This window comes from Alligator sinensis, unplaced genomic scaffold (assembly GCF_000455745.1).
Source record: "Alligator sinensis unplaced genomic scaffold, ASM45574v1 scaffold203_1, whole genome shotgun sequence".
In the NCBI taxonomy this organism is placed as follows: Eukaryota; Metazoa; Chordata; order Crocodylia; family Alligatoridae; genus Alligator; species Alligator sinensis.
Window position 1 is genome coordinate 1,786,907 of NW_005841949.1, and position 26,649 is coordinate 1,813,555.

The 26,649-nt window shown below is 45.1% G+C and overlaps 1 protein-coding gene across 1 annotated transcript in view; it reads right to left on the reverse strand.

Annotated features, from left to right (window-relative positions):
- Positions 1-26,649, reverse strand: part of HYDIN (HYDIN, axonemal central pair apparatus protein) — a 438,260-nt gene that overhangs the window by 139,187 nt on the left and 272,424 nt on the right. Inside the window, 1 exon segment of the mRNA XM_025199799.1 lies at positions 26,168-26,481. Within this exon segment, the coding sequence (XP_025055584.1) occupies positions 26,168-26,481 (314 nt within the window).

Sequence of the window (26,649 nt, forward strand, 5' to 3'; positions counted from 1 at the left end):
TCTGAAAGGCAGTAGCGCTGCATGCTAGGGGAGGCATGCTCGAAGAGAAAACTTTAGAGCACGCTGACAAATTGCTAACTGATGTAGGATTAGAGACAGCCTGTTTTGCCCAGGCCATGATGGACACTGCTTTTAGAGCAGACAAAAATCAAACCTAGAGTACTGCTTGTGTACAAGTTCATGCATTTTTCCCAAGTAATAAACAACATTAAAAATAGGGAATGGCCCCCTGGCTCAGAGCATCATAGAATGCCTGCAACATTTAAAGAAAGCTACCCCTATCAAAGTACCTAGATTACCCCTTGGGAAGGCTGTAATAAAGGAAAGTGTTCATTCCTAATGCAGGAGGTAAAAAATGGAAGCTAGACCACTGCTTATTTGCTTGGCACAGGGCTAGGAAGAGGATGCCTTTGGGACTGGAATCTGCATCGCCCCATATGGGAGATAGTTACCCCAGATGGCCCTCAGTATGTGGCACAATCCCCCTTAGTTCAAATCAGTAACACCTCAATTGGATTAGAGACCCTATGGAAAGAATGGCCTCTCAGTCCATCCAATATAACCTGCGTACACGAACTACCTAATGTGTCATATGTAACAATAGGGCAACGTGTTTGTTGGGAAGGACCAGGTTGCTTACTCTATGAAAATAGTACCACCTGGGCTTTGTGCAATTTGTGTTGCTTAGGAGCTAAGAGTGGAACCATTGCTCTGCTGCAATTAAGTAACCATACTATTGCCCTGAAATGGCCAGTAATTTCTTCTAAGACCATAACTCTCAACTTCACAATACCCACCTCATGGGTATCAGATGTAGACATGCCACGGTTAAAAGACTGGAATGAGGTAAAAGATAAACTGTGAAGCCTTGAGGCAAAAGCTTGGCAAGGAACTCAGTTAGCCCTCCTTGCTCAGGAGGGTGGGCGGATCATTAGTTTGGCTGCCAACGTGCCCAAGCCATGTAAATAGTACGATGTGATTTACACTGTTTGCATGTCACCAGGTATCACCTCAACTATGTGGCTAACCATCGTAAGCGTCATAGTGCTCTGTATTGCCCTAGTGGCAACAGCTAAATAGTGTTTTAACCATTGTTGTTGTAAATCTGTCCATGCTATGCAAGTTAAATTTAAAGATCCCTCCCCATTCCTTGATGTAGCACATGTAGCTTTAGCATCTCAACTGCATCACAGTGCTTCAGCAAGCAAGGGGTAGAGTGTGACAGCTGAAAATAGTGTCTAAGATGCTTGCTGAATGCTCTGTGAGGATTAGACCAGGTGCTTCTTGTTGTTTGTTTATGGATGGAGCTGCATGTTGCTGCTAAGAATTTAATTAAAATAAAAGATTAGTGAGGCCTTGTATGTAATAAGGCCTTGTAAGATTAGTGAGGCCTTAAAAGTAGTGAGGCCTTGTATGTAGTGGCACAGTTAAAATTAACCTTATCAGAAAAATGCAAAAACTTGTACTGCTATTGGTCAGTCATAAGGAAAGTTTGTGAGTGGCTGTGAATCAACAGCATAGCTCAGAAGTTATAAATTAGCTAGCACATCCAGAAATTATCAGAAGGAAGACGCAACATTGTAAGAGAAGCTACTAATTTAGAAATTAGCTGCTGACCTGGATTCGGTGGGCCAGTAGATCTTGAGGAGCCCAAGAACTAAATACCAGGGTCCTTCCCGGTACCCCTCAGACGGTGCAAATTGGGGATGCCTGGCTTCGCTGAGCTTTATAGAAGAGGAACTTGTCATACATCAAGCATCAGGGGACTGCCAATAAGTTGCCCATGCGAATTGTTATTGTCTGTCATTGTTGTCTTGCTATACTACGTGTAGTTGTGTGTTTGTTAAGTCAATAAACCTTTCTTACCTTTTACTCCCGACCACTCTCTCAATCCCAAACCCTTTCGCTGGTGGCTGGGACAGGAGGGGACAGTATTGGATCCAGGTCCTACTGCCTGGACTGTTTATGCATTTTACCTTACATTCTTATTAGTTCCAAACAGAAATAACCCTGGGAGCAGGGGCTAGCACAGCAAGCAGGGCTTATGAGAGCACAAAGCTTACCATGGCCTGTGCATCAAGCAGGCTTATGTCAGCATGAAGCACACAAAGGCACGCACAGCAGGCTGGGTAAATGGAAGCATACACAATGGCATGCCCACAACACAGGTTTAAGCAAGCATGGAACACACCATAGCAAATGCCCCCTAGCCCAGGTTTATACAAGTACGTGAAGTGCAGAAATCAACCCAGTGCAAGAGACTTTATTCCTTTCCAAATTATTTTTGTGATCAATGTTGTGCTTACAGTTACATCCCTGTTACAAATGATTATCTCTGCCAAGTGGCAAACCTTCAAGTATACTGTCTAAAGGTTTACCTCAGTTATTTTCAATGTACACTGTGCCCAATGTTGCTGACAATAACAAGGGGTAATTTCCTGGCACTCATAACGATTCACCAAGTCAACCAGTGACTCAGTTCCTGGAGGAGATGTAGGTGATTTTTTTAGGCTTTCAAGACCATAAGGTAGAGCTTCAGATATCATTCTGTGTAGTTTGTCTGATCTATGTTACAGAAGGGTGTGTAATTTTGTAGGCAGGGAGAAGGCGGACACAACCATTTTCTTAACAGACCTACAAACTTCAGGAACAATACAGGCTTTTCAAATCCATAGTTTTAACTTCAGAAAAATATCATACTATTTAAATAATTCTTTCACATTATAAACCCTCTTTCACAGATATAGCCATTTTGGACGGGAAAAAATTGGCTAATGAATCCGAGTTACATGGCTGTGCTAGATACCCTCATAGTCAGAGCCTGTCTAGGCTATCTAAAGTCTTTCATATTGCCTATTTAAAGAATGCTGACACATCTTCTCACTGTCTGCCTTGTTAATGCCACAGACTTGTAACCATAGGGAATGACTCAACAGGAAAAAGCCATTGTCAGTTAGTGTTTTGTTCAAGGGTGTTTATCAATATAAGAGAAATAATTTCACATATCAGAAGAATAAACAGAAAACCTTCTCGGCCTGTCATATACAAATGCTGAGTATTGAGTCCAGCCATCCAACAAGGAAATGACATGATGCTAATAACAATGTCTCCCTGTCAGCACTGATGCCTGAGCCATGGTCAGCCAGAATGACAGGTGATAACCATGAAAACTGATGATATATTACTAATGTGATATATTCAACATTTTAATAAAAAATAATAACAACACCCAGCCCTTATATATCATTTTTCATCCACAGATCTCAAAGGATTTCGCAATGGAGGATCAGTACAATTATTCCTACATATAGATGGGGAAACTGAGGCGCAGAGAGGTGACGTTATTTGTCCATGGTCACTGAACAGGCTGGTGCTGGGAATAACCCCCCAGGTCACATATTAATGCCAGTCCTGTGTTTTAATCAGCAGCCCACGTTGATTTCCCTTTTACCCTCTGCCTTGTCTAGAAATATTTTTGGAAACTTTCCCCTTCACATTGTTAGATCTGAAGGCAAGTTCCCCTTTCTCACTGTGCCCATCAATATTTTTTGCTTCATCTGACCCTGACCAGTTTTGCCTAAATGAGAGAAAAAATAGAAATTCATACGTTTTGGGATTCAAGGACATTTCCATCTACAGCTTGAAAAGGTTAGAACAGCAAGAAAAGAAAAACTGCCATTTATTTGTCATGGGGGAGCCAGCTTTAAAACAGACTGAGCAGCTATATTAGTGGCAATGTTTTTGGCTCAACAATCCCCACTCCCTCACAATATTTTCAGCTCCTGTTTATTTAAAAATCAATAAGAATCTGCTGGGTTGCAAATCTAAACATTAAGAAACATTTACTTTTTTACCCATTCACAAGAAAGAAAGAGGGCTGTGCCAAGTCTCAGACCCAGAAGAATATTTAGTTGCTTTGCTAAAATAAGATTTGTGTGTTTACTGAACCATCCATTGAAATTCAAGGCAGACTGCAGAGAGGAAGAAAAGAGCAGCAACAGCACTGCAGTAAGAGCCTGCATTTCCTGCATCGGGCTTGTATTTGCTGGAAATAATGGGAATTAATGTGAATGCAATGAGTAGCCCTATGGGTATTCTATTGTGACTGAGTGTCAATTAACTAGTGCTTAATATGTACTTTTAATACAGACCTATTTTTGCTTAAATGTCTCCACCTTTGGTGGAGTATTCTGATTTCTTTCTGTTTGGAAATCTGCAAGAAGTGGGACACGAGCAGGACCTCACAACTTTGCCACCAAAACAAGACTCATCATCTGCAACCAAAGCTCCCAATTCTGTTTCAGCAGGAACATGCATTATGGACGGAGTACCCACAAATCCCAAGAAACTTTCTGTCACTCAGCTACATCCTATTTCTCTTACTTAAGCCTCCTTTAAATCATGCAAAACAATTTCTCAACCTCCGTGATGGTTCCATCCTTCAACTACGTGCACACAGTTATGTGCCTTTTCATCACCTGTCACTGGGACAGGCCATATATATTATTGAGGGAAGATTATACTGTTGGTGGCACTCAGGTAAATTTCTCCAAACTCTTCTGAAATTACTCTAGATTTACACTGTTTTATGGAGAGCACAATCTGGTCCAGTTCTTTTCCTTCCTTGTGTAGCATGTATCAGGTATGTGACCCCAATTAAATTATAGACTGATGGATGATATCACCAGAAATAGTTCCTGGCCATCTACTGAGAGAAGTGTTTCTGAATCAGCCTTGGGCCAAAGGTTTTGACTGAACAAAGGATTGTAGCTCTAATGATAAATATAATATAATGTCTTTATTAGAAATAAAGCTGTCCATAATGGCTGTAATTTGGAAGATGTTACCTGTATAATAATCTACAGCACTCAGAATCTTACTGGTTACTTCAAAGTTGTTGATTCCTATGACTGATTCAGATGCAACAGTCATTCTTTTTTATAACTATGCTTGCAATCTGAGCATTACCCATTTAGTATACTTCTGATGTCATATCTTTACTAGATGGGACTAGAAAAGCTTGCTTTGCTTAACTTAGCAGATAGAAGGTTAAAGAGTGTAAGACTGTTCTCTATAAATATATCAGGGGGTTAAGTACCAGGGAGGTAGAAGAGCTGTTTAAGCTAAAGGTCGCATTGGCAAAAGAATAAATGGGTATAAAGCAGTCATGAATAAATTTAAGATGGAAATTGGAAGAAGGCACCTCCCCTTTAGAGCAATCAGATTCTGGAACAGCATTCCAGCTGGGGGGAGAAACTGAACTGCTTTTCAGATGGAGTTTGATAAATCGAGCCTAGGGGGGAAAAGAGAGGCATACAGACTGTGGAAGCAGGGGGTAGCCACAAAGGAGGAGTATACCTGCTTGTTTCGCACTTGCAGGGAATCAGTCAGAAAGGCCAAAGCAGAAATGGAACTCAGGGTGGCAACAAAAATTAAAGACAACAAAAAGTCCTTCTTTAGGTACACAGGGAGCACAAAGAAGGTGCATGGTAACATAGGACCCCTACAGGACAGACCAGGGCAATTGGTAACAGAAAGGAGGGACAAAGCTGAGCTCCTAAATGAGTTCTTTGCATCTGTATTCCTGAACACAGAGAAAGACATATCTCCCAAAGGAGCTATAGACAGGCACAAGAGGGACTCTAACCCACCAACAGTTAGCACTGACCTAGAGAAGGGGCATTTGAAGGGACTGGATGTGTTTAAGTCAACGGGCCCGGATGATCTTCATCCAAGGGTGCTGAAGGAATTGGCCAGTGTCATAGCAGAACCACTAGCATGGTTGTTTGAGCACTCATGGCACTGAGGACAGGTCCCAGAGGACTGGAAAAGCGCCAATGTAGTCCCTATTTTCAAGAAGGGAAGAAAGGATGAACTGGGTAACTATAGGGCAGTTAGCCTCACCTCTATCCTTGGAAAAACCTTCGAAAAAATTATTAAGGATCACATGTGTGGGAGTCCAGTAGGGAAAATAATGCTGAAGGGCAATCAGCAGGGCTTCATAGCAGGTAGATCCTGCCTGACTAACCTTGTTTCTTTTTACAACAAGGTCACAAAATGTGTAGATGCAGGAGTTGAGGTAGATGTCATCTACTTGGATTTTAAAAAGGCCTTTGTTAGTCTCGCATCCCATTCTTATAATTAGAATTATACAGACAAAAAACAACAAAGTTATAGATATTTCATTGATTCCCCATTATACCCTATGGCGGGATCTCGGAAGCGGCTCCAAAGCTTCAGAGCCACTTGGGCCGGATCAAGGTGGAAACCTGATCTGGAGCTCCGGAACAGATCGCAGTCATCCGAAGCAGCCGGATCTGAAGCTGGATCGGATTGCTGCCAACTCGCCCAGGCCTAATAAATAAATTAAGCGGTTGTGACATAGATTATTACACGGTCAGGTGGGTGGAGAATTGACTTATGGGATGCACCCAGAGGGTGGTGGTGGACGGGTTGTTCTCAGCCTGCAAAGATGTGGGCAGTGGAGTTTGCCAAGGTTCAGTCCTTGGAGCGGTGTTGTTCAATATCATCAGTGACTTAGATGAGGGCACGGAAAGCACTCTATCCAAATTTGCGGATGACACCAAATTATGGGGCAAAGTAAACACACTGGAGGGCAGGAAGCAGATTCAGGCGGATTTGGACAGGTTGGGAATATGGGTAGAACAGAATAGGATGCAGTTTAACAAAGATAAATGCAAAGTGCTGCATCTAGGGAGAAAGAATCACCAACACCTTGTCGTGCATCCAAAGATGCATCTCAAGCCGGTCCAGAGGTGATACTCCCCCTCTACACGACATTGGTCAGGCCACAATTGGAGTACTGCATCCAGTTCTGGGCACCGCACTTTAAGAAGGATGTGACCTGCTTTGAGAGGGTTCAGAGGAGGGCCACCCGCTTGGTTGGAGGGCAACAGGGCAGGCCCTACGAGGAGAGGCTGAGGGACCTGAACCTGTTCAGCCTCAGCAAGCAGAGACTGAGCGGGGATTTGGTGGCTGCCTACAAACTCGTTAGGGTAAATTAGCACCAAATAGGAAGGGCCCTATTCCCCCCAGCAGCACCTGGGGTGATGAGGAACAATGGCCAAAAGCTGCTGGAGAATAAGTTCAGGTTAGAGATTAGGAGGCACTGTTTCACTGTTAGGGTAGCTAGGATTTGGAACCAACTTCCTAGGGAAGTGGTCCTCGCTCCTACCTTGGGTAAATTAAAAAAAGAAGTTGCACGAACACCTGTCTGGGGTCGTGTGATCCCAGCGAGTGGTCCTGCCGGGGGTGGGGGGGGTGTCAGACTAGATGATATGTTTAGGTCTCTTCTGACCCCAAACTACTATGAAACACACTTACAGACTAGGAGGTGACTTTCTAAGCAGCACAGCAGCAGAAAGGAATCTCGGAGTCATAGTCGACTCCAAAATAAACATGAGTCGTCAATGCGACGAAGTGATAAGTAAAGCCAACCACACTCACTCTTTCATGCATTAGAAGGTGCATCACGAACAGGTTTAAAGAGGTGATACTTCCCCTCTATGTGGCATTAGTAAGACCGCAGCTGGAGTACTGCATCCAGTTCTCAGCACACACTTCAAGAGGGATGTGGATGATTTGGAGAGGGTCCAGTGGAGGGCTACTCATATGGTTAAGGGCCTGCAGGTAAGATCCTTTGAGGAGAGATTGAGGGACCTGGATCTCTTCAGCCTCCACAAAAGAAGGCTGAGAGGGGATCTTGTGGCCATTTACAAATTCATCAGGGGAATAGGGGATACTCTGTTTACCAGAGTGCCCCTTGGGGTTACTAGGAACAATGGCCACAAAATGATGGAGAGCAGATTTAGATTAGACATTAGGAAAAAATTATTTATGGTGAGGGTTGGCAAAATCTGGAATGGGCTTTGAAGGGAGGTGGTGCTCTCCCCTACCTTGGAGGTTTTTAAGAGGAGAATAGACAAGCATCTAGCTGGGTCATCTGACACAAGTGCTCTTTCCTGCCCAGGGCAGGGGGTCAGACTCGATGATCTACTGAGGTCCCTTCCAACTCAAAAAATCTATGAAAGCTATGAAATCTGTGAAGTTTATGAAAAGGATAATATGGCCTGGTCGTGGGAGGTAACAATGATGTTTCTCCCAGTCCTACATTCCTGTGCACTAACTACAATTCTGGCACCACACTTTCTCAGTTCCTACTGATTTTAACAGGAGTCAAAGCAGCTGCATCTTGCAGGACTGAGCTCCTCACTGTATCCATGCATCATGATAGGTCACCACAAAGTCAGTGTAGGGCTGTTCCCATGACCCATGCTTGATGTGGGAACAGAACTAGAGCCTAGTTCTTTAAGGCACCAAGTCAACAAATCACTATACTTTAGCAAAGCATAGAAGAGGCATGTGCTTTGATTTCTTTGTCTTTAATGGGACTCAAAATTGTGCCCGAAGTGAAGCATGTACACAAGTGCTTTGCTGAATAAAGAATTAACTTTAGTGATTCAGGACCTAAAGGATCTCTGCTTGCATCTGAGTCTGATTCTGTCACAGCTGAGCACCCTCATTTCCTCCTGAAGTCAGCAGTAGGTTAAGGACACTTAGCTCATGGTGTTTTTGCCTCCAACAAGTGAGTTTCATGGCAACTGGAAAGACATCAGCCATCTGGAGATTCCAAGACAACCTTTTAAATAAAATCATGACTGCAGTGGTTTATTTTGTGGATTTGGGCTACAGCTACCCTGGTCAGAGCTGAACAACTGATTCTCCCCTGCTGCAGTGCTGCTCCCTGGGAAGAGTAGAGCAAGAAAAAGAGGGAGTGGAGATGACAATTACTGGATAACTATGCATCAAAGCTGGGGAGTGCTACACAGTGCTTCTTCCCTCTAGAACTGGAGTGATAAACAGATGTGGCACTTCTCTATCCAGCCTGCTGGGCTACCTGAAGTGTGGGGCTTTTTTGCTCCCCTGGCCCTGGCCATCAGTGGTGAGCTTGGTTCACCTTCATGGCCACCCTCAGGTCCCCACAATGCCCTCAGAACCCTGCACCCACACCCACTGCTACTCCCAGACCATTGCTACTGCCAGACTCCTCCTCCTGCTCTTGGACCCCAATTCTTGGACCCATCACCAGTTCTGGACCTGCTGCTGCAGCATCCAGACCCACCACTGCCTGCCCCTTGCCATGGTGGACCACTTGCTGTCTCTGGACCCATGGTCACTGCTACCACAGTAGTCATGGCGGCTCCCCCATGCCCAGGCTGAACCCACTAGAAGCCCTGAAGTCCAGATTCAGCCCAGGGCCCCAAGACAGTATGACACCCCTGGTCTAGAATTTTACACTCTACGTTCATATTGGCCAGTTCTGCTAAAGCCCCAAAAGGTGTCTCCACAGCCGCATAGTCTGGTACTTGCTGCCCAGCTATTTGCTTTATGACATCTGCCTCCTGTAATCACTTCTCAGGCTTGGTCAGCAACATCGTCAAAACTGAGCAGTCATTTAACAGGATATTTAGAGTTACATTTTTCTCCACTTATTGGTTATCTAAGTGGAGTTAGGTGCCTAAGCATGATTCTATAACGCTCTGCTCGAATCCATGAAAAATCCATTAATGCAGCTACTTGTATAAGAACTCATATCATCACTTAAGACTGAGGCACATAAAGGCAGTGAGAGGGAAGAGGACCTTTTGTATTAACAGTTTTTCAGGTACTTGAGTAGGGTGCAAAAGATTTGCACTTAGGCACCTAAGTCCAATTCATGCTTTACATGTGCATTAGAATCTGGCCCCTAATGTTTATCACTGACAGAGAAAGCAAGACATTTTAAAAATATGCATGTAGTATTAGAACTAGGAACATTAAATACATTTTTCATGGCCAGATACTGAAATGAACCAAGCAGATACTCAAAAACAACCCCAGGCTCACACCATGAATCTACATCTTGATCAGAGTAAGAAAAAATCTTTACAGAAGCAAATATAACAGACAGAAGTAGGGCCAGATTCAGTTTGTGCTATGATTTGGGCACCCTGTAAATGATTAATTTAAAATTACATTTACTTAATATTGAAGTTAATTTACAGAGCACAACACAAATAATTTCCTCTTTAAGAACAGAACCTATTTCCAGCAAGAATACTTTTACAGTGCAAAGGGACTGATACTAATACACATACATAATCTATATGAGTTCAAAGGGATTCCTGGGAGTATGCAGGACTGGCTCTGGTGCAGACTAAATTAAATCAAGACACAAGATAACAGTCCAGGAAAGGACTTGGGAGGTGGTACTTGGGGTGGTGGTGTAGGGAGAGGAAAGGAGTTTGATTAATAAAGAGAATGGAGGAAGATTTGCTAAGAAATCTTGATTCTTAGAGAAGGATTTGGAAGAAGAGTAAAGTTTGGTGATTGAGGACCAGGGAAATGATTCCAAACCTAAGAGTCACAGGAAAAATGGCACAAAGCCAGGCAAAGCGGAAGGAATAAAAGAAACTCCAAAACAAAGAGACCATGGAGAACACTGGAAGGGATATTAGGAACATGAAAGAAATGAACAGCAATAGAGGGAATCTGGGAAATGCTAATATTCCTTTTATATTCTTTCCTTTCTCGCTCTACTTTCCTTAATTCAGTTAAACCCATTCCTTCTAGGGGGACAGAGAGAGAGAGAGAGAGAGAGAGAGAGAGAGAGCACATGATTTTTTTAGACTTTTATTAACCTCTATAGTAAAAAAGAAAAAAGTAAAAAATGGCTTTAAAAACCACTAGTCAAAACCAACCAACTAAAAGCACAGAACCCCATATGGGGCTAGTCCTGAAAATAAACAACAACCAAAGAAAAACAATTCAAGAACAAAATTTAGAGCCCACCCCCAGACACCCATGATTAAGGACCAGCTGGCACCCCTCTACAGAACACAGTGGCCTCTTAATGGCCCAGCAGGATGCAAATTCTCCATGTTTTGCTTTAGGGCAAAGGGCTCAAACTGAAAGGCCAGACATGTCCCGACTAGGAGCTGAAAAAGGCAGAGGGCAACATGAGAAGAGAGAGAGAGAGAGAGTCTCCCCATTCAAAAGAGCAGTGGCCAAATTCATAGAAGTGCTGAGTGCACACAGATGTTGCCACCAATTTCAGTGCAACCGGTGGGTGCTCCTCAACTTTCAAAGTAAGATTGTGATAAACCAGAAAGAACCAGGAAAACCGAAAGATGAAAGAAGAATAAATGGTAGGCTACAAACTAGGAATTTCAATATCCAGACGTTGACAGGCATCTCAGTCATCTTCCCAGAAAATACCTGTTTGGACCCAGCAAGGGTTCTGTTTATTTAACTGTTCCTTCCACAAGCTTATAATTAGGATGATATTTCATAAGGGAGAAAGATGCAGATACTCATAATGGCTGTAAAAGGCAGATTAACTGGGCACTTTTTATAATTAATACTACGCTAGGTTGAGCAGAGAGGCACCTGCAGGTACTGAGTGCTTCAGAGGGCTCAAGGCTTCCCTCTGATGCTCGAGGTAAAAGGAAAGCTAAAGCCCAATAATTTCACAGAAAAATGCCAGTAAGTCACAGGAAGAGGGGCCTGGAACTAACAGAGCATATTGGTCCTCCTCTGCAAACTCCAGATTGCGTATAGCTGCCTGATGGTTATGTTTGCCCTGTTGCTGCTGCTGCTTCTTGTATCCTGTCTGAGATTGTTGATGACGGGTATTTAGCAGAATTTGCAGATTCTTTAGGATCTGATAGGGCTGCAACCTGAGCACTTCTGCTGTGGCCGTTATGGTAGGTGGAGCCCACTTAAACAGACTGGGAGGTTCATACCATAGTTACGTTTAAGGTCTCCATGTGTGCTCCATCCTGAATCCCATTCCATGTTGGTGGGAAGGGGTTTCCCCCTTCAAACCTCAGCTCCCACACTGATCTGAATAACTGCAAATTTCATCTGTCATTGTAAAATACAGTTCTGGGTGTTATGCTTGCAGAGGAAAGCTTGAAACCCTGATTCAAGCACACCCAGAGGCAAATGACTGGATCACCATGCTTATTCTGTGCCCGCTGGAGGAGATTGAGGAAGTCTCAGAACACTGGATGTAGGCCGGACCAGGGCTCCCCAGGAACCTGGCAGACCAGGCTGCCCTTACTGTGGGCCAGGTTCTCTCTTCCCAAATGGGCCCTGAAGCTGGGGCCCAAGGAAGAGGTGGGAGCCCCTAGATGCAACAGTACCTGGGCATGCGTGCGTGCGTGCGTGCATGCGTGTGTCCCTCTTGCTCTGTGTGCCTGTGCTGTTTGCTTCAGAGGTGGCAACCAGTCAGCAACAAAGCAGTGGCAGTTATGTGAGGAAAAGCAGCTCTCCATTAATGTCTGTAACGTGGGGAATTCCTCTGATCCCTTCCATGCCTTCACATTCATCCTGAATGAATGGCTATGGAGACAATAAGAACATAGATACTCAAAGCCAAATAGTGAGCTCAGTTAAGCAAGCATACATATAGCATATGTATAGCACTGGGGACAAATTGGGCTTTGGGGCACTACTGCAATATAAATAAAGAATGAATAATACTGATCAATCACAGCTTGAATCACCTAGGGACAGACATTCAAAAAGTCTGAGCCTGAATTGATTCAATCTTTGTAGGTTAGTTTAACCTGGTTAGGCTGAACTGGTTTGTAACTGTACAGCATTCTCTCTGGACCGAGGAAATTCAGGCACATTGCTGCAGTGGCTCAGGCCAGAAGCCAGGGAGTGCTAGAGCAGCCCTCCCATCTCTTCCACAGGAAGCTGAGCTGCAAGGGGCATGGCCAGGCCTGGGCAGGACCTCTGATTAGGGAGGTCTGCCTGCACCATCCCAGGCTTTTCCCCACTTGCTGCTCAAGGGGCAGGAGTGTTGCCAGATCCCAGCACCCTGCCAGCACTCTGAGGCAAGGGCAGGGGGGTGCAGTGCATGCATCTGTTGATGATACGGAGTTTTTCAATCTCCCTCCCTGCTTCTTTATACTGTCTGCAGCAAACTGACAGGCAAGCAAGCCAGCAGGGGGCTGATCATAGTGTTTATCATCCGATCAGCAAAACAATAGCTTCACCCCATTACTTCAAACTCTTCTTAAACAGCTTACCAGATGACCTGTTGATTAGCTCCAAATAGCCCTAAGTGGTCAATGTTCTGTCTGCCTGTCCCAGTGAAATTGGAGACACACACGTCTGCATTAGCTAGTATACCACGTGCCTAGGGTCCATGGGGCTGGGGTCCCTACTATGGGAGATGGGGGGGGGGGGGGGTTTTTTTTGAGCAGCGAAGGGGGGGAGGGCAGGGAGAAACCAGGACCCTGCTGTGCCTGCAAGCCTCTGCTGGAGCTCCAGCCAGGAAGCAGAGGGGAGGAGCCAGCCCTGCTGTGGAGCAGAGAGCCCCACCCAACCCAGAGAGCATACCAGGAGTGTCTGGTTTACTTTAAACCAGCAGGGGGTCTGGGACAGACATTGCATAAACCGATTTGAGCCAAATCAATTAAGTCTGATACTTCATTCAACCAGGTTTCTCTCAAACTGGTTTCAGCCATTATCAAACTGGTTTACATGCACTGAACATCTGTTTTGTTACAGGTTTAAACCATTTTCTGATCACTTAAACTGGTTTATGTGTAATGTCTATCCCTAGCCCTAGAATAGGCAATGGAGTTGCACCCAAGAAAACCAAGGCTGGATTAATTTCTAGTCACTAGAAAGAAATGTCTGTAGCCTGCTGTCTAGTGGGCCTTTTCCTTCCTGCCTCACCTAACTTATGGATTTCTCTGTGGCAGGAAGAAGGTATGTCAGGGAGGTACTTTCATTTCTCTATGCCATGTAGATTTCCCTTTACTTTGGAGGTGAAGGGAGATCCTCTGTAAGGCTCTGCTGTGCTAGTAGAGCAGAAGTAGCAGTGCTATGAATCTGGGAGCCCATGTAGTTAACACTGCTTTGTTTTAGGGTACTGCAGGAAACAGACAATCTCCAAAGCTTTCTCCATTTATGAATACAAGCTGCCAAATTGTTACCCAGATGCAGGGCTAAATAGTCTCAGTAGCTGAAGCTGTCTTCATGCTGCTCTGTTTTAAAGAGCTAGCATTTCTACTCTCTCTGCCTCTGGCAGCAGCCCCTCCAAAGCAGAAAGATGTAGATTTATGGTGATGTATCCTCAAAAGCTTCATTTGGACTGTTTGAATATTCCAAATTGTATTAATCCAATTCGTGTTTCTTGTTTTGTGGGCTGACAAGGACAATATATGTATTTCTACCTGCAGCGAAGAGATTGATGCTCCTCCTGTACAGCTAGAAGGAAAATAATACAGGCAGATCTTGAGACTAAGGGCTTACTATTTTCAGAGATAGACAGATGGGATAGATAGATTCAAGAGATTAATCTTAATAGGATCTTTATTTCATACTGTGGGCCAGCTCAATGACCGGTCTTGTCCTGCAAAATAGTTTGCTTCTTTATATAGCATGCTATCACAAACCAACATTTTAAAGCCCTGGGGGCTCTTTAGCCTGGAAAAGCACAGGCTCAGGGGTGATCTGATGGCCACCTACAAGTTTATCAGGGGTGACCACCAGTATCTGGGGGAACGTTTGTTCACCAGAGCACCCCAAGGGATGACGACTAGGTCAAATGGTCATAAACTACTACAAGTCCGTTTCAGGCTGGACATAAGGAAGAATTTCTTTACTGTCCGAGCCCCCAAGGTCTGGAACAGCCTGCCACCGGAGGTGGTTCAAGCGCCCACATTGAACACCTTCAAGAGCAAACTGGATGCTCATCTTGCTGGGATCCTATGAACCCGGCTGACATCCTGCCCTTTGGGCAGGGGGCTGGACTCGATGATCTTCCGAGGTCCCTTCCAGCCCTAATGTCTATGAAATCTATGAAAGTACAATGTCTATTTTCATCCTCCAAATGCCTTTTGGAAGGACAAGTTCTACAAGAGGCATGCACAACTGCAGTTATGTAGGCAGGTGCCTATGCAAGTGACTGCATCTGCCAAAGTGTGTGCAAAGAAAATGTTGGTGGAAAAATACTGACCCTCCAATTTATGGTGATGATGGGAATAAAACTGCAAAGTTTCCAAGAACAGAAGTTGCCTGTGGCGGGCCAGTAGGGGGTGCTCTTGCGCTAAGCCTCCCGCTTCATTGCGCCCAGTCAAAAAACATGCTTTGGATGCCTCTCCAGGGATGCCCACTTATGATCAATCCCCTTCTGGGAGCATACCTGCAATCCTGGGGTACCACTGCCACCACCCAAACTCAGGTCTTTGTCTGGGCCCTGTGCCACCCAGGATACACAGACTCTATAGACCTTGAGGTTGCTTAACCCCACCAGGATATATCTGAGTGTTTCTTATAGCCTGAAGCATAGAAAGTAGCCTCCCTTAGTCAGCTGAGTAAAGGGAGCAAGAAGACCTGCCCAATTCCTCTCAAGCAGGTACAACAAAGCTGGCTATAATGGATAGCTTTATTGGGTAGAGAGGGTAGACCTGGGGTGGGGTACAAGTCAGAGAAGTAGCAAAAGAATAACTCTGAGCAAACAGAAGCGGCTTGGTAGCCTTTTAATATGCAACTAGGGTACATTAAACTAAGTTCCTAGTTAAGTTTCTGGTAAGTTACTCACTTCCACATTCAGAGAATGAGAAGAGTTGTGGAGGTCCATGTTTCTCTGTGTGTGTGTTTTAAAATGTCCATCTCTTTTCTCCCTGCAGGGACCCTCTTAAATAGCCCTCCTGGCCTCCTCTCCTGGACCCAGTCAGGAACAGGTGTTATTTGATGCCAGCCAATCGAGTTGAAAATCATCACAGTTACCTAATGGAGTGACATGGGCTTAAGCCCCTTCCCCCATGTTGTGAGGTCAGAGCTGCAAACAATAGAGAGGTTAAATCCACACCCTCTTACCTGAGGCCAGTCACATACACAGTAACCCGGGGCAACCAGGCTGACAGACATATGAGAGAGAGAGAGGAACAGACAACCCAGAAAGTGAGGAGGCTGGGATGGGGCTCTTTCACATTGCCTGTATTATGTTCAACTATCTCCTCTCCAGGGACAGTTTAACGCCATTGGTAGCTAGTGCTAGTCAGCTTGCATGACTCGCACAAAACATCAACCAACTAGGTCCTGCCTGCTCCCCGAATTATTTTGACTTTTGTGTTTCCTTCTGCTGCAAATTCCCTCATTACTCATCTCTATTCGGACTCTCTACCTAAGGCTACATGGTTTTTGGAGTAAATTTGAGCACTATTTCTGCTGTAAGCTAACCATCTCCTGCTTCTTTATTCAGTCACATGGGTAGCTCAGCTCCAGCACACACCTTGTGGATCACTTTTGAGTGGGAACCACATTAATACATTTTGGGACAAATGGTCTCGAGTACAGAGTTGTCCTCAGCTGCCTAAAAACACTTATTGGGATGCAAAGGATCTGAAAGCACTATACAGACCCATTGCAAACAAACACATGTGATGCAGGAAATATTTTCCCAGTAGCTAAATGCCAAGGATGAACAATGGCAGTGTTCAAAGAAGTAAGTCAGAAAAGTACTAGCTTTACTTTGCATGATGAGCTGGGATCCTGGTTTTCTTCATTTAAAAATCACAAATTCTCTGATTAGAAACCCCAAAATTTGCATTTTCCATGATTAAAATGAATCACCACTATAGGTATCAGCTGAACACAATGTTTTATTGATATATTGACAATTTGAAAGCAATTTGGAACCAGTGCCTCAATCACTATAATAAAATACATTCTAAATACCTATCAATTTTGGCATTTGATTTTGGGATTTTTATCATGGAAAATCAGAGTCCCCCCTGACCCCTTTGATCACCAGGACACAGGTCCAGCTGCAGCTGCCCCCTACTCCCCCGTCCCACTGCTTTGTGGCTCTGAGCAACCCTGATATTCTGGTGCCCTGCCCATACCATTGCCCCTCACTCCCAAGCCACAGCCTCTCCCCCCACAGTCCTGCTGGTGCCTCTCATTCCCCATCCACAGCCCCCTGGTCCTGCTGGTGCCCCTCAATCCCAAACCACAGCTCTCCATGCCCCCAGGTGCCCCTCACTCCCAACCCATAGCCCCATGGTCCTGCCAGTGGGCCTCACTCCCCAACCCACAGTCTCCCCCCTTGTGGGTGCCCCTGACTCATGACCCACAGCCCCCTTCCCCCCCCCCGCCAAACCCTGCTGGAGGGAGTCCCCAGCTGCCAAGACTATGTGGCCAGGGACCCAGATCTGCAGCCCCCTGTCCCCTTAGCAGCACCCAAGGCCCAGCTGCTGCCTGTTAGAGGCAATGGCTGCTGCAGCCTGAGCCAAGAGCAGAGCCCAGCTCCCCCTCCCCCACAAGCAGCATGGCTGGAGTGGAGCCCATGAGGGGGCACAGATATGGACTGGTAGCTGTGGGCTTGAGGCTCCCCACCCTGCTACCTTCCCCCCAGGGGCCTCCATGGCCCAGCAGGCGGGACCCAGCATGGCAGTGCAGAGTGGGGCATCTTAGTGCTGCTGCTAGGAGCCCTGCGCTGCCACAGTGGGGTGCCCTGTGCCTGCCCTGCAGCAGTGGGGGGAGGGGAGCACAACTCTGCGCTGCCACCCACACTGCTACCAGGAGGGCAGGGGGTGCCTCGCCCCAGCAGTGTGGTGCTCCTGGTGGTGGCACCAAGCCTCCCCTTCCTGCTCTGCCCTGCCATACTGGGTCTCGCCTGCTGGGCCATGGAGGCCCTGGGGGGAGGGCAGCAGGGTGGGGAGCCCTGAGCCTGCAGCCTCCAGGGCATATTTGTCCCCACCCTGAGCACAAATCAGGGGGGCATATGCCCCCCATGGTCCTCCCCAGGAGTGCACACAGTGGCAGGGAGCCACCCACCCCTCTGCCGCCCCCTGGACGAGCTGCCCACGGCTCCATACTGCTTCTTGCCTAGGCCCTGTGGCCATGCATTCCCACCCCAGGTCCCATACACCACTCCGGCTGGGCAATGTCCCCAGCCCAGCCCCAGCCCCAGCTCTGCCCAACTCCCTCCCTCCCTCCCTCCCCCACTATGGGGGCCTCAATCCCCCCACCTACTACAGGCTTATCTGCAGGAAGCTGCGGAAGCTGCTTTCCAGGCTACCTGACTCCCACATGCATGTGCACGCCCATGCTTGCACATGCACATGGCACCCCCTGCCTGAGTGATCACCCTCCTCCCACTCCCCCCAGCCTATACTGGAAGGGGAAACCCGCAGTATCCTGCATTTTTCTTCTTTGAAGGAGAAAATCTACATTTTTTCTCCTTAAAATGAGAAAATCTGTGTTTTTCCATGGTGAACAGAAAAACCCAGATCCCTGGTGATGACCCAAGGAGAACACCTGACGCATAAGATTCCTGAGCCCATTCCAAACAGAATTCAATAACTATTAACATATAAAGATGTGGGGCTGTCACACCTTTGCTAGGCTGCTGTCTGTTCTTAGAAGCTAACTGGGTTGAGCTAAGGCAGTGTTTGGATGTCCTGTAATTTCAGGACCCCTGAATGTAGGGGCACTCTGCCTTTGTACTGTCAGGGGCACTCTGCCTTTGCAGTCACAGAACTATTCATTTCTTTATGTCTCTAGGCTTTAATTCAAGGGCATAACAACCAGAATCTCAGGTGCAACCCCCTGCCCTCCCAAGTGTAACCTAGATTCAAATCTTTTGGCTTAAATTCAGCTCCAATTTCTTAGGGACACTTAGACTTTATGCTGATTCTCAATGGAACAAACGGAAGAAAAATAATATTGGATGGAACAATATTCTTGGACAAAATGATGCTGGTGGATCTGGGTAACTTCCCAAATACTCACTCAATTTGCAGTACAATTCTGGCACAGGAGACTCCTGTTAGATAAGGTGTGAGAGAAACAATTTGGAAAACTAAGATACAGCAGGGCTGGAAAATTATGACACTTTAATTATCATTGTTGCACATGACAGCAGAAAGTCAATGAACGAACAGAAGCAAATGCCACCTCCTGCCACTGAGATTTCATCTGACAGCTCCTCTGCTTAGTTCACAGAGAAACAAGAAGTGAAAGAGACAGCACTGATTCCTAAATCGATGTCAATGCCTGGGCTCAGTCATGATGGATAAAAGAGCATGCTGTTCCCAAAAGCTGAACTGAACATTGTTTCATAAACAGTCAATAACATTATCACAGCTGGAATGATACAGAGCACAATCAAATTTCAGCATTATGTAAAAAGAGAATTAAAGTAATAGCCATCTCCATAATACAGGGATAATGGCATTTACACGGGAGAAATTTCTGTTTGCAATGGAAATGCACTGTAGTTTCAGATATAGAGTATTCATTAAGACAATTATTCAGAAAGCAAAGAGAGGTCTAATTCTCTCTGGTTCAGCTAGCTGAATATCATTTGTAGAGTTTGCAGTAAAACTGGCACAAGAATGGAGAAAAGACACCATCCATCACAAGGCAGCATCACAGCCATTGCCTTTTGAGCGTCTAAAAATCGGGCAGGGGGTGGGGGAGGAGAGGGAGGGATGGCGGGAGAAGCGAGTCAGTGTCATCAGCTAACTGTAGACCACAGGTGGTATTTGTGCATCGTGGTGAGTGTTTGACCCCTGAATTTCCCATTGCACCTGGTGGTACAGTACAGTGACCAAGAGGCACGATCAGTTGTATAGCCTATATGGGAGTTGCAGGTCATTTAACCAGAGCTTTGCTTTTCCTCCAACCCTCCACCGTTTGTTCTAATTTCATTTCTCTCTTCACTCAGTGGGACTGCTTTCCACTCAGCCCATAGTGGGTATAAAAACCCTGTATAAGTGACTCTCATCTGAATGAGAAGAACATTATCACTAGCACACTCTCAGCCCCAGAAAACCCAAATAAGACATTCAAAGGCACTCCCAAACTTCAGACTCCACCATAACTACTCTGAGGACCTTGATCTCTTTTATATTACATCTTTTATCCCATTCAATTACTCCAGATTTGCACCAATGTGATTGAGAAAATAATTTAGCCCACGGCACATAGAAAGTGAGCTTGCTGAAAACTCATGAACTATATTCCTGGAGACTCAAACAGGAGGGGGCAGTGATTAGTTTGTGGCTGGCAAACTATAACATCTAGTTGTGGAGAGAGCAGCAAAGTAGTGGGGAGGAAGGAGGAAAGGTTATATCGTGCTCTGATCTCATCAGGCAGATGAAGCCAAATACAAAGATGGAGGCTTGCATACACAGTGAAGAAAGATCATAAACCCTCCCCCTCTGTCTGCTTCAGTACCACCTCCTTACACTGAGCTATCTGGGTTTATATTTTTAATGTGAACTTGGCAGCTACATATGTTTACTAGCTCCTGGCTACAATTCCCTTTTAGACACTCATATTTTATTTATTTTTAATCTTGTCTAGGAAAACCAGTATCAAAGAGACTCACTCTCTGTCCACAAGTTCTATTTTATGACACCTTCTCAAGTTCCCTAATATCTGTCCACAAGCACTGAGATACTCATAAGACAGAACCTGTTCTTTTCTCTTGACATTCATGATATTCAGACTGGCATGTCAGAAATAAAGGCCGACTGAAGTTCAGGGTCTTATTTACAGGAAGAAGCTCCAACTATATGAAACAAGAGACCATTTTCCTATCACATCAATCCATCAGACTGTTCCTCCATTGACAGGAGAAACAAACATAGCTAGAAAATGGATTCTCTTGTCACATTTATGCCAGGAGATGTATCTGCATTCTTTTGCTTGTATCCCCCTTATTACCAGCCTCCTTTATGCAGGACAAGAAGTATCCATGGGGCTAATCAGACACAGAACATTCCTGCCCCAAGGAGCTTTGATAAGTAAGACATAACACAGCAGGTAATAACAAATGACAGTGGTGGGGGAGGAAGGAGTTGGAGAAGGATTTTGTATTATTTTCATTTGGTTTGAGGCACTCCAGCGTCAGAGTTACTATATATAAATATCATTCCAATGTATATTACTTCTGCCTGGGCTAATACTTCTCTTATTCAGTGGCCGACATTATATCAACCATTGGATTTTTTCTCTGTATTGTTTTTCATTGAATATAGTTTCTTCCATTTAAATTATTTTTTTCAGAATAACAAATAAAAATACAAAGAAACAAAGAATTCATGCCAGAAAATAGGGATGTGCGAAGCAGGCCCTATTTGATTTGGATTTGGCCCAAATCAGGGACAGTGATTTGATTAATTGATTCCGATCACCGTCCCCGATTCGATTCGGCGAAATTTGAATCTGAAGATTTGATGCTGATTCAGAGAATCAGCGATTCAGACACAGCTTTAAAAGTGTTTTCTACATACCTTGATGTACCAAGTGCAGCTTGTGAATGCTGTGATGCTGAGGCACATGGAGCATCCCACAGGAGTGCAGCGGTCCCTCCATGTGCTTGGCAGTAAACCTGGTGGACTAGAAGTACTTCTGGTCCACTTCTGGGTCTGCTGGGCAGCACGCTGGAGGAGCCCCCCATGCTCCTGTGGGACGCTCCATGCACCCCAGCATCACAGTATTGATGAGCCACCTGCTACCTAGAGGTACGTAGAAAAAATATTTAAAGCTGTGTCTATGTCCGAATCTTTCCAAATCAATTTGGAGGGTTCCAATTTGATTTGGAGAGATTAAAAGGTCCTCTGATTCGATTCAGATTCGGAGATTTGGCCACCGAATCGGGCTGAATCTCTGCCGAATCAAATCAGGGACTGAAGCTTTGCACAGCCCTACCAGAAACACTGTTGAAATCTGGCTTGCAGGGTCCATATAAGGTAACATGCCAGGATGTGTATGGGAATAGAAAGGGGAGTTACTAGAAATGGTTACTGCCACAAGAACAACCCACCCCCAAAACAGGAAGAGAAAAAGTCAGAGGCTGTTAAAATAAAAATCCCAGGCAGAAAGGGAGGACTGGCATTGTTCAACTGTGTGTGTTTAACACAGCAAACCCAGAACTGAAGTGAATATTGGATCAGGCCCACAGGTACTTCCAGTAAGAATGACCTCTATTTAATGGGTTCATATTCTCGAGAAGATCAGGTGAGCAAAGTAGATAAGTTTTATTTGCAGTATTGTGACAGGGATAGCATTGTGAATGGAGATACAGACCCATTCTGCTGCAACATAGACTAGGTGGTGCCTCTTTGCTCTGACCCCAGAGTAGAAAACATTGAATTTCTCTCTTACTTAGGCAAGAAGGAATTGGAGATAAGGACAAAAGGATTTTGCAGGAATAAATCTGAGGAACAGAACAGCTGTGATCAGAAGAAGGTTGAGGCCATGGTTTGCCCTTTCAGTTATCTATACATGTGCTAGGGGTCGGAGAGGAGGGGCAATTTAATTAGAGTGGCTATGAGAGCAGGTTTAATTAAACTGCCCACAATGTCTCATGTATTCAGCATCTTGCGCTTCAAAATGGTGGCGGGGACACTTGAACTAAAGCTCATTCAATGAACTTTAGTTCAAGTGCCCCCACTGCCATTTGAAGCGCAGGGATACTGAACAGACCTGGTGTGGAAGCTGCTGGAACATGTTAATTAGCACACGCCAGTAGGCTCAATTAACTGGGTATGCTCCAACACGTGCTAATTACCAGGTGTTGGAGCAGACGTCTGGCATGTGTATAGGTGCCCATTGCCAGCTGCTTAGAAGAAAATCATTTTCAATTTGACTTTATTTCTAAAATACATATAAGATTCCAAACACTTATGGGTAGGTTGGGTGTTTGTCATCTTTCTCTGGAAGTATGGACAAGCAAACCAGAAAACCAATTATCTGTACACAGCCAAGAAAAGAGTATGACATGCTTTAGAAGAAAAAATATGACAAGTTTGCATTTAGATGTAAATCCACTGTCCTATAAAGTTCAATGGTGCATGCTTCTGAGGTTCATTTCAATATATGATGGTGGGCTACTGTAATGCCTGGGCCTCAAGCTGAACTAGCACAAAGTTTAATGGGTTTTGCTTCAGGCCCATCTACAAGTATACAGGTAGGGCTGTGCGAAGCTTCGGTCCCTGATTTGATTCAGCGGAGATGTGACCCGATTTGGTGGCTGAATCTCTGAATCCGAATTGAATCAGAGGACCCTTTAACCTCTCCGAATCTAATCAGAACCCTCTGAATTGATTCGGAGAGATTCAGAAATATTTGGTGATTTAGACATAGACACAGCTTTAAATGTTTTTTCTACATACCTCTAGGTAGCAGGCAGTTTGTGAATGCTGCGATGCTGGGGCACGTGGAATGTCCTACAGAAGAGTTGGGGCTTCCCAGTGCACTTGGCAGCAGACTCGGAAGTGGACCAGAAGCACTTCCAGTCCACTTCCAGGTCCACCAGGGAGCACACTGGAGGGCCCCCCTGCACACCCCCAGCTCAGCAACTGGTGCCTCCTGGGCCTGGGGGGGGCAATGGGGGGTCCCCCCATGGTCGATCGCTGAGCCAGGAGAGTGTGGGGGCAGCCTCCCAGCACACTCCCTGGTGGACCTGGAAATATTTCCAGTCCACTTCCAGGTCCACCAGGGAGCACACTGGAGGGCCCCCCTGCACACCCCCAGCTCAGCAACTGGTGCCTCCTGGGCCTGGGGGGGGCAATGGGGGGTCCCCCCATGGTCGATCGCTGAGCCAGGAGAGTGTGGGGGCAGCCTCCCAGCACACTCCCTGGTGGACCTGGAAATATTTCCAGTCCACTTCCAGGTTTGCCGCTGAGCACGTGGAGGGCCCCCCGTATTCCTGTCGGACGCTCCACGCACTCCAGTATCACAGTGATCACAAGCCATGCTGGTACCTCGAAGTTTGTAGAAAAAAGATTTAGAGCTGTGTCCATGTCCAAATCGCTAATTCTCTGAATCAGCATTGAATCTTCAGATTCGGCCGAATTGAATCAGGGACAGTGATCTGAATCCACAAATCAAATCACTGACCCTGATTTGGGCTGAATCCGAATCAAATAGGGCCCACTTCGCACACCCCTGTATACAGGTACAGAACAAGAGGAGCTAGACTTTGTAACGTGGAGAGGCAGATGAACTAGCAAAGATGAAAGAGGAGATATAAGCTAGCTAATCATATGGGAATGATCTGGAGTGTGCTGCTTATCTGTGGTTCTGTCCAGAGTAGCAACAGATAGGCAAGCCATGAGAAGGAAACAGAAGAAAAATAAATGGGAAGAAACAAATGAATAGAAGAAAAATCTGAGTGTGGTCTTCTCTCCCAGCCATAATGAGTATGTTAATCTGTATGACATTGAGATTCTGTGATGATGAGTGCTAGGCATGTAGATGGATTGATGGATGGTTAAACTACAATCGATCTCACTTCCAAGAACCCAGTGTTAAACTGCCGCAATGTCAGGTTGAGTTAGTTTCACCTGATTATTTAGAAGGTACAATACCAACAGTGTTTAATGCAGACCAAACATATTATCTGACATGCTGCTCTCATACTGGCCACTTAATGAACAATTTGAGGTGTTAATAGCTTGGAGACTGGCTTCATTTCCCAGCTCTGCCATAGAGAATCATGTGGTGTCTGCTGAGGGACCCACAGAGAGTACATTACTGCTTAATTAACATGCACAACAGAAGAGAGAACTGTCGTAATGTCCATAACACTAACAAACAAGAAAAGGGAAAATGCCAGAGCCCTTTGAAACAAAGGGTCCTATTCTGTTAGGTACCTAGGATCCCCCATTAACATGAGCATCAACAAGATCTGAATGCACTAGGTTATAGGCACTAGTAGATTCAGACCCAATATAGCCAATTTAAATGGAAGTAAGATAATTGGAATATAAAAACTGATCCAGTGTTTAAGTGTCCATAAAATTTTAAGAGATGTAAAAAATCATAAGAATAATAAATTGGCATCCAGCCAAGGAGTAGTCCCAGAGAAAATTAATTCCATGCAGGCTTCACTGTAATATGCTTGTTTCTCTATTATTATAAAATATAACCATTGTTCTATAATCAAAATTAGATCCTTTCTTTAGTTTGTAATTAAACCATAATCTAATTTACCAGAAGCTGACTGGAGTCTCCAAGCACTGATATTATGGCCCAGCTGTCCTTCTCCCCACTCCACCTTGCTAGCTGGCCTTCTGTCTCTGCACATTCTCAGATCCTTTAAGGCCTCACTCGGCAAGGTGCTAAGTGCCTCTAAGTCCTATGAATTTTCACAGAAGTGAACGGCATTCAGCCCCTCCAAAAAGATGCTTTGCAGAACCAGTCCTTAATCAGTTACTCTAGTGCTTGAGTTTTCTTTCCAAACTGTCCAAGTATCCTTGTCTGCTCCCCTCCAGTTCCCAGTAGGGCTCTCCTCTGGGCCAGATCCCAGTTGCCTAAATGAAATTTTGTATTGATGGCCTGCGTTATTTAGAAAGGCAGTGCATCAATACACAGTAGTTAAGTCTGTTAGATTTCCTGGGGCATTATGGAAAAAAAACATTTGCTACTGTAATTAGAATAACTGCCCAAACTTTACTTTTGTGTTGTGCAACAGAACCAAGCTACAAAGAACTGCTGTGTATGTTTTATAGATGCGCTCCAAATACTATGCTACCAGATTGTACCCATTCATGTTCTTTGGGTTTCAAGACCCACATAACAAGCTCTGATCCCCTTAGTATGAATGAACTGACACTACTCACTATAAGGACCATTAACACCTCAGGCTAAATCTGCAAAAGAATTCACCATTTCATTAGATTTTGCCTAATTGTTCAGATATGATGTGTGGAATGCTTACATCCTCAGTACCTGGGAGCTGAGTGAGGAGCAGCTGTAAAATTGGACCTCTGCACCATTACTATCAGGACAGCTAGTATGAAATGGTTGCAGCTGGAATTCCAGGCCACAGGTTAAAGGAACTGCTGCAATGTGCTGGGCTGAAAATTCCTGTCCTGGCCCTACTTTGATAGGATGGATATTGACTTCCCAATGCACCTCATCTGGCTTCCATGGCAGTGAAGGTAACCCCCTCCCCCCATTCAAATACTACACTGTCAGAGTAGAGTAAATGGGGAGCTATTTCCAAACAGAGAGGGTGTAAAGCTATTTGTCAAGCCCCAAGAAAACAGCCTTCGTCAGCACAAAGGAACAAACTTCAAAATGAGAGGGAGATGTGCTCCAAGGCCAATGGTGAAAGTACCTTATCTGGTTCCCATGGTCATCCGTCAGGAAGGACCAGCGATACTTGACAAGAAGTGGGCTGTAATTGGTCATTTCAATGTAACGCATGTCTTCAGTGTCATTCAAGATACAGCCAAAATCCAAGTCCATGGTCTGGAAATGGAGATTTGGGAAGTGTACTTCTCCTCGAAGGGTGACCTGCTCCTCATGAGGATGCTCCAGGAATTTAATAAACAAGACCTCCTCCGCTACCCGGCTGTTCAAATCATCTTTGTAGGCAGGATCAAACCTGATGGAAAGATGCTGTTCCTCACCAGTCACCAGCTTCATGGGCTGCATTGGGACACAAAGACTAATCATTGGTGCAATAATGTTTAGCGCTTAGTGTGATGAAATCATGAAACACAAGTATCTCAGTTCAGCCATCTATAAGTGCTTCTCTGATTAGCACCAAACTGCTTGTGTCTCACACCACCTTTGAATCATAAACAATTTTCCCTA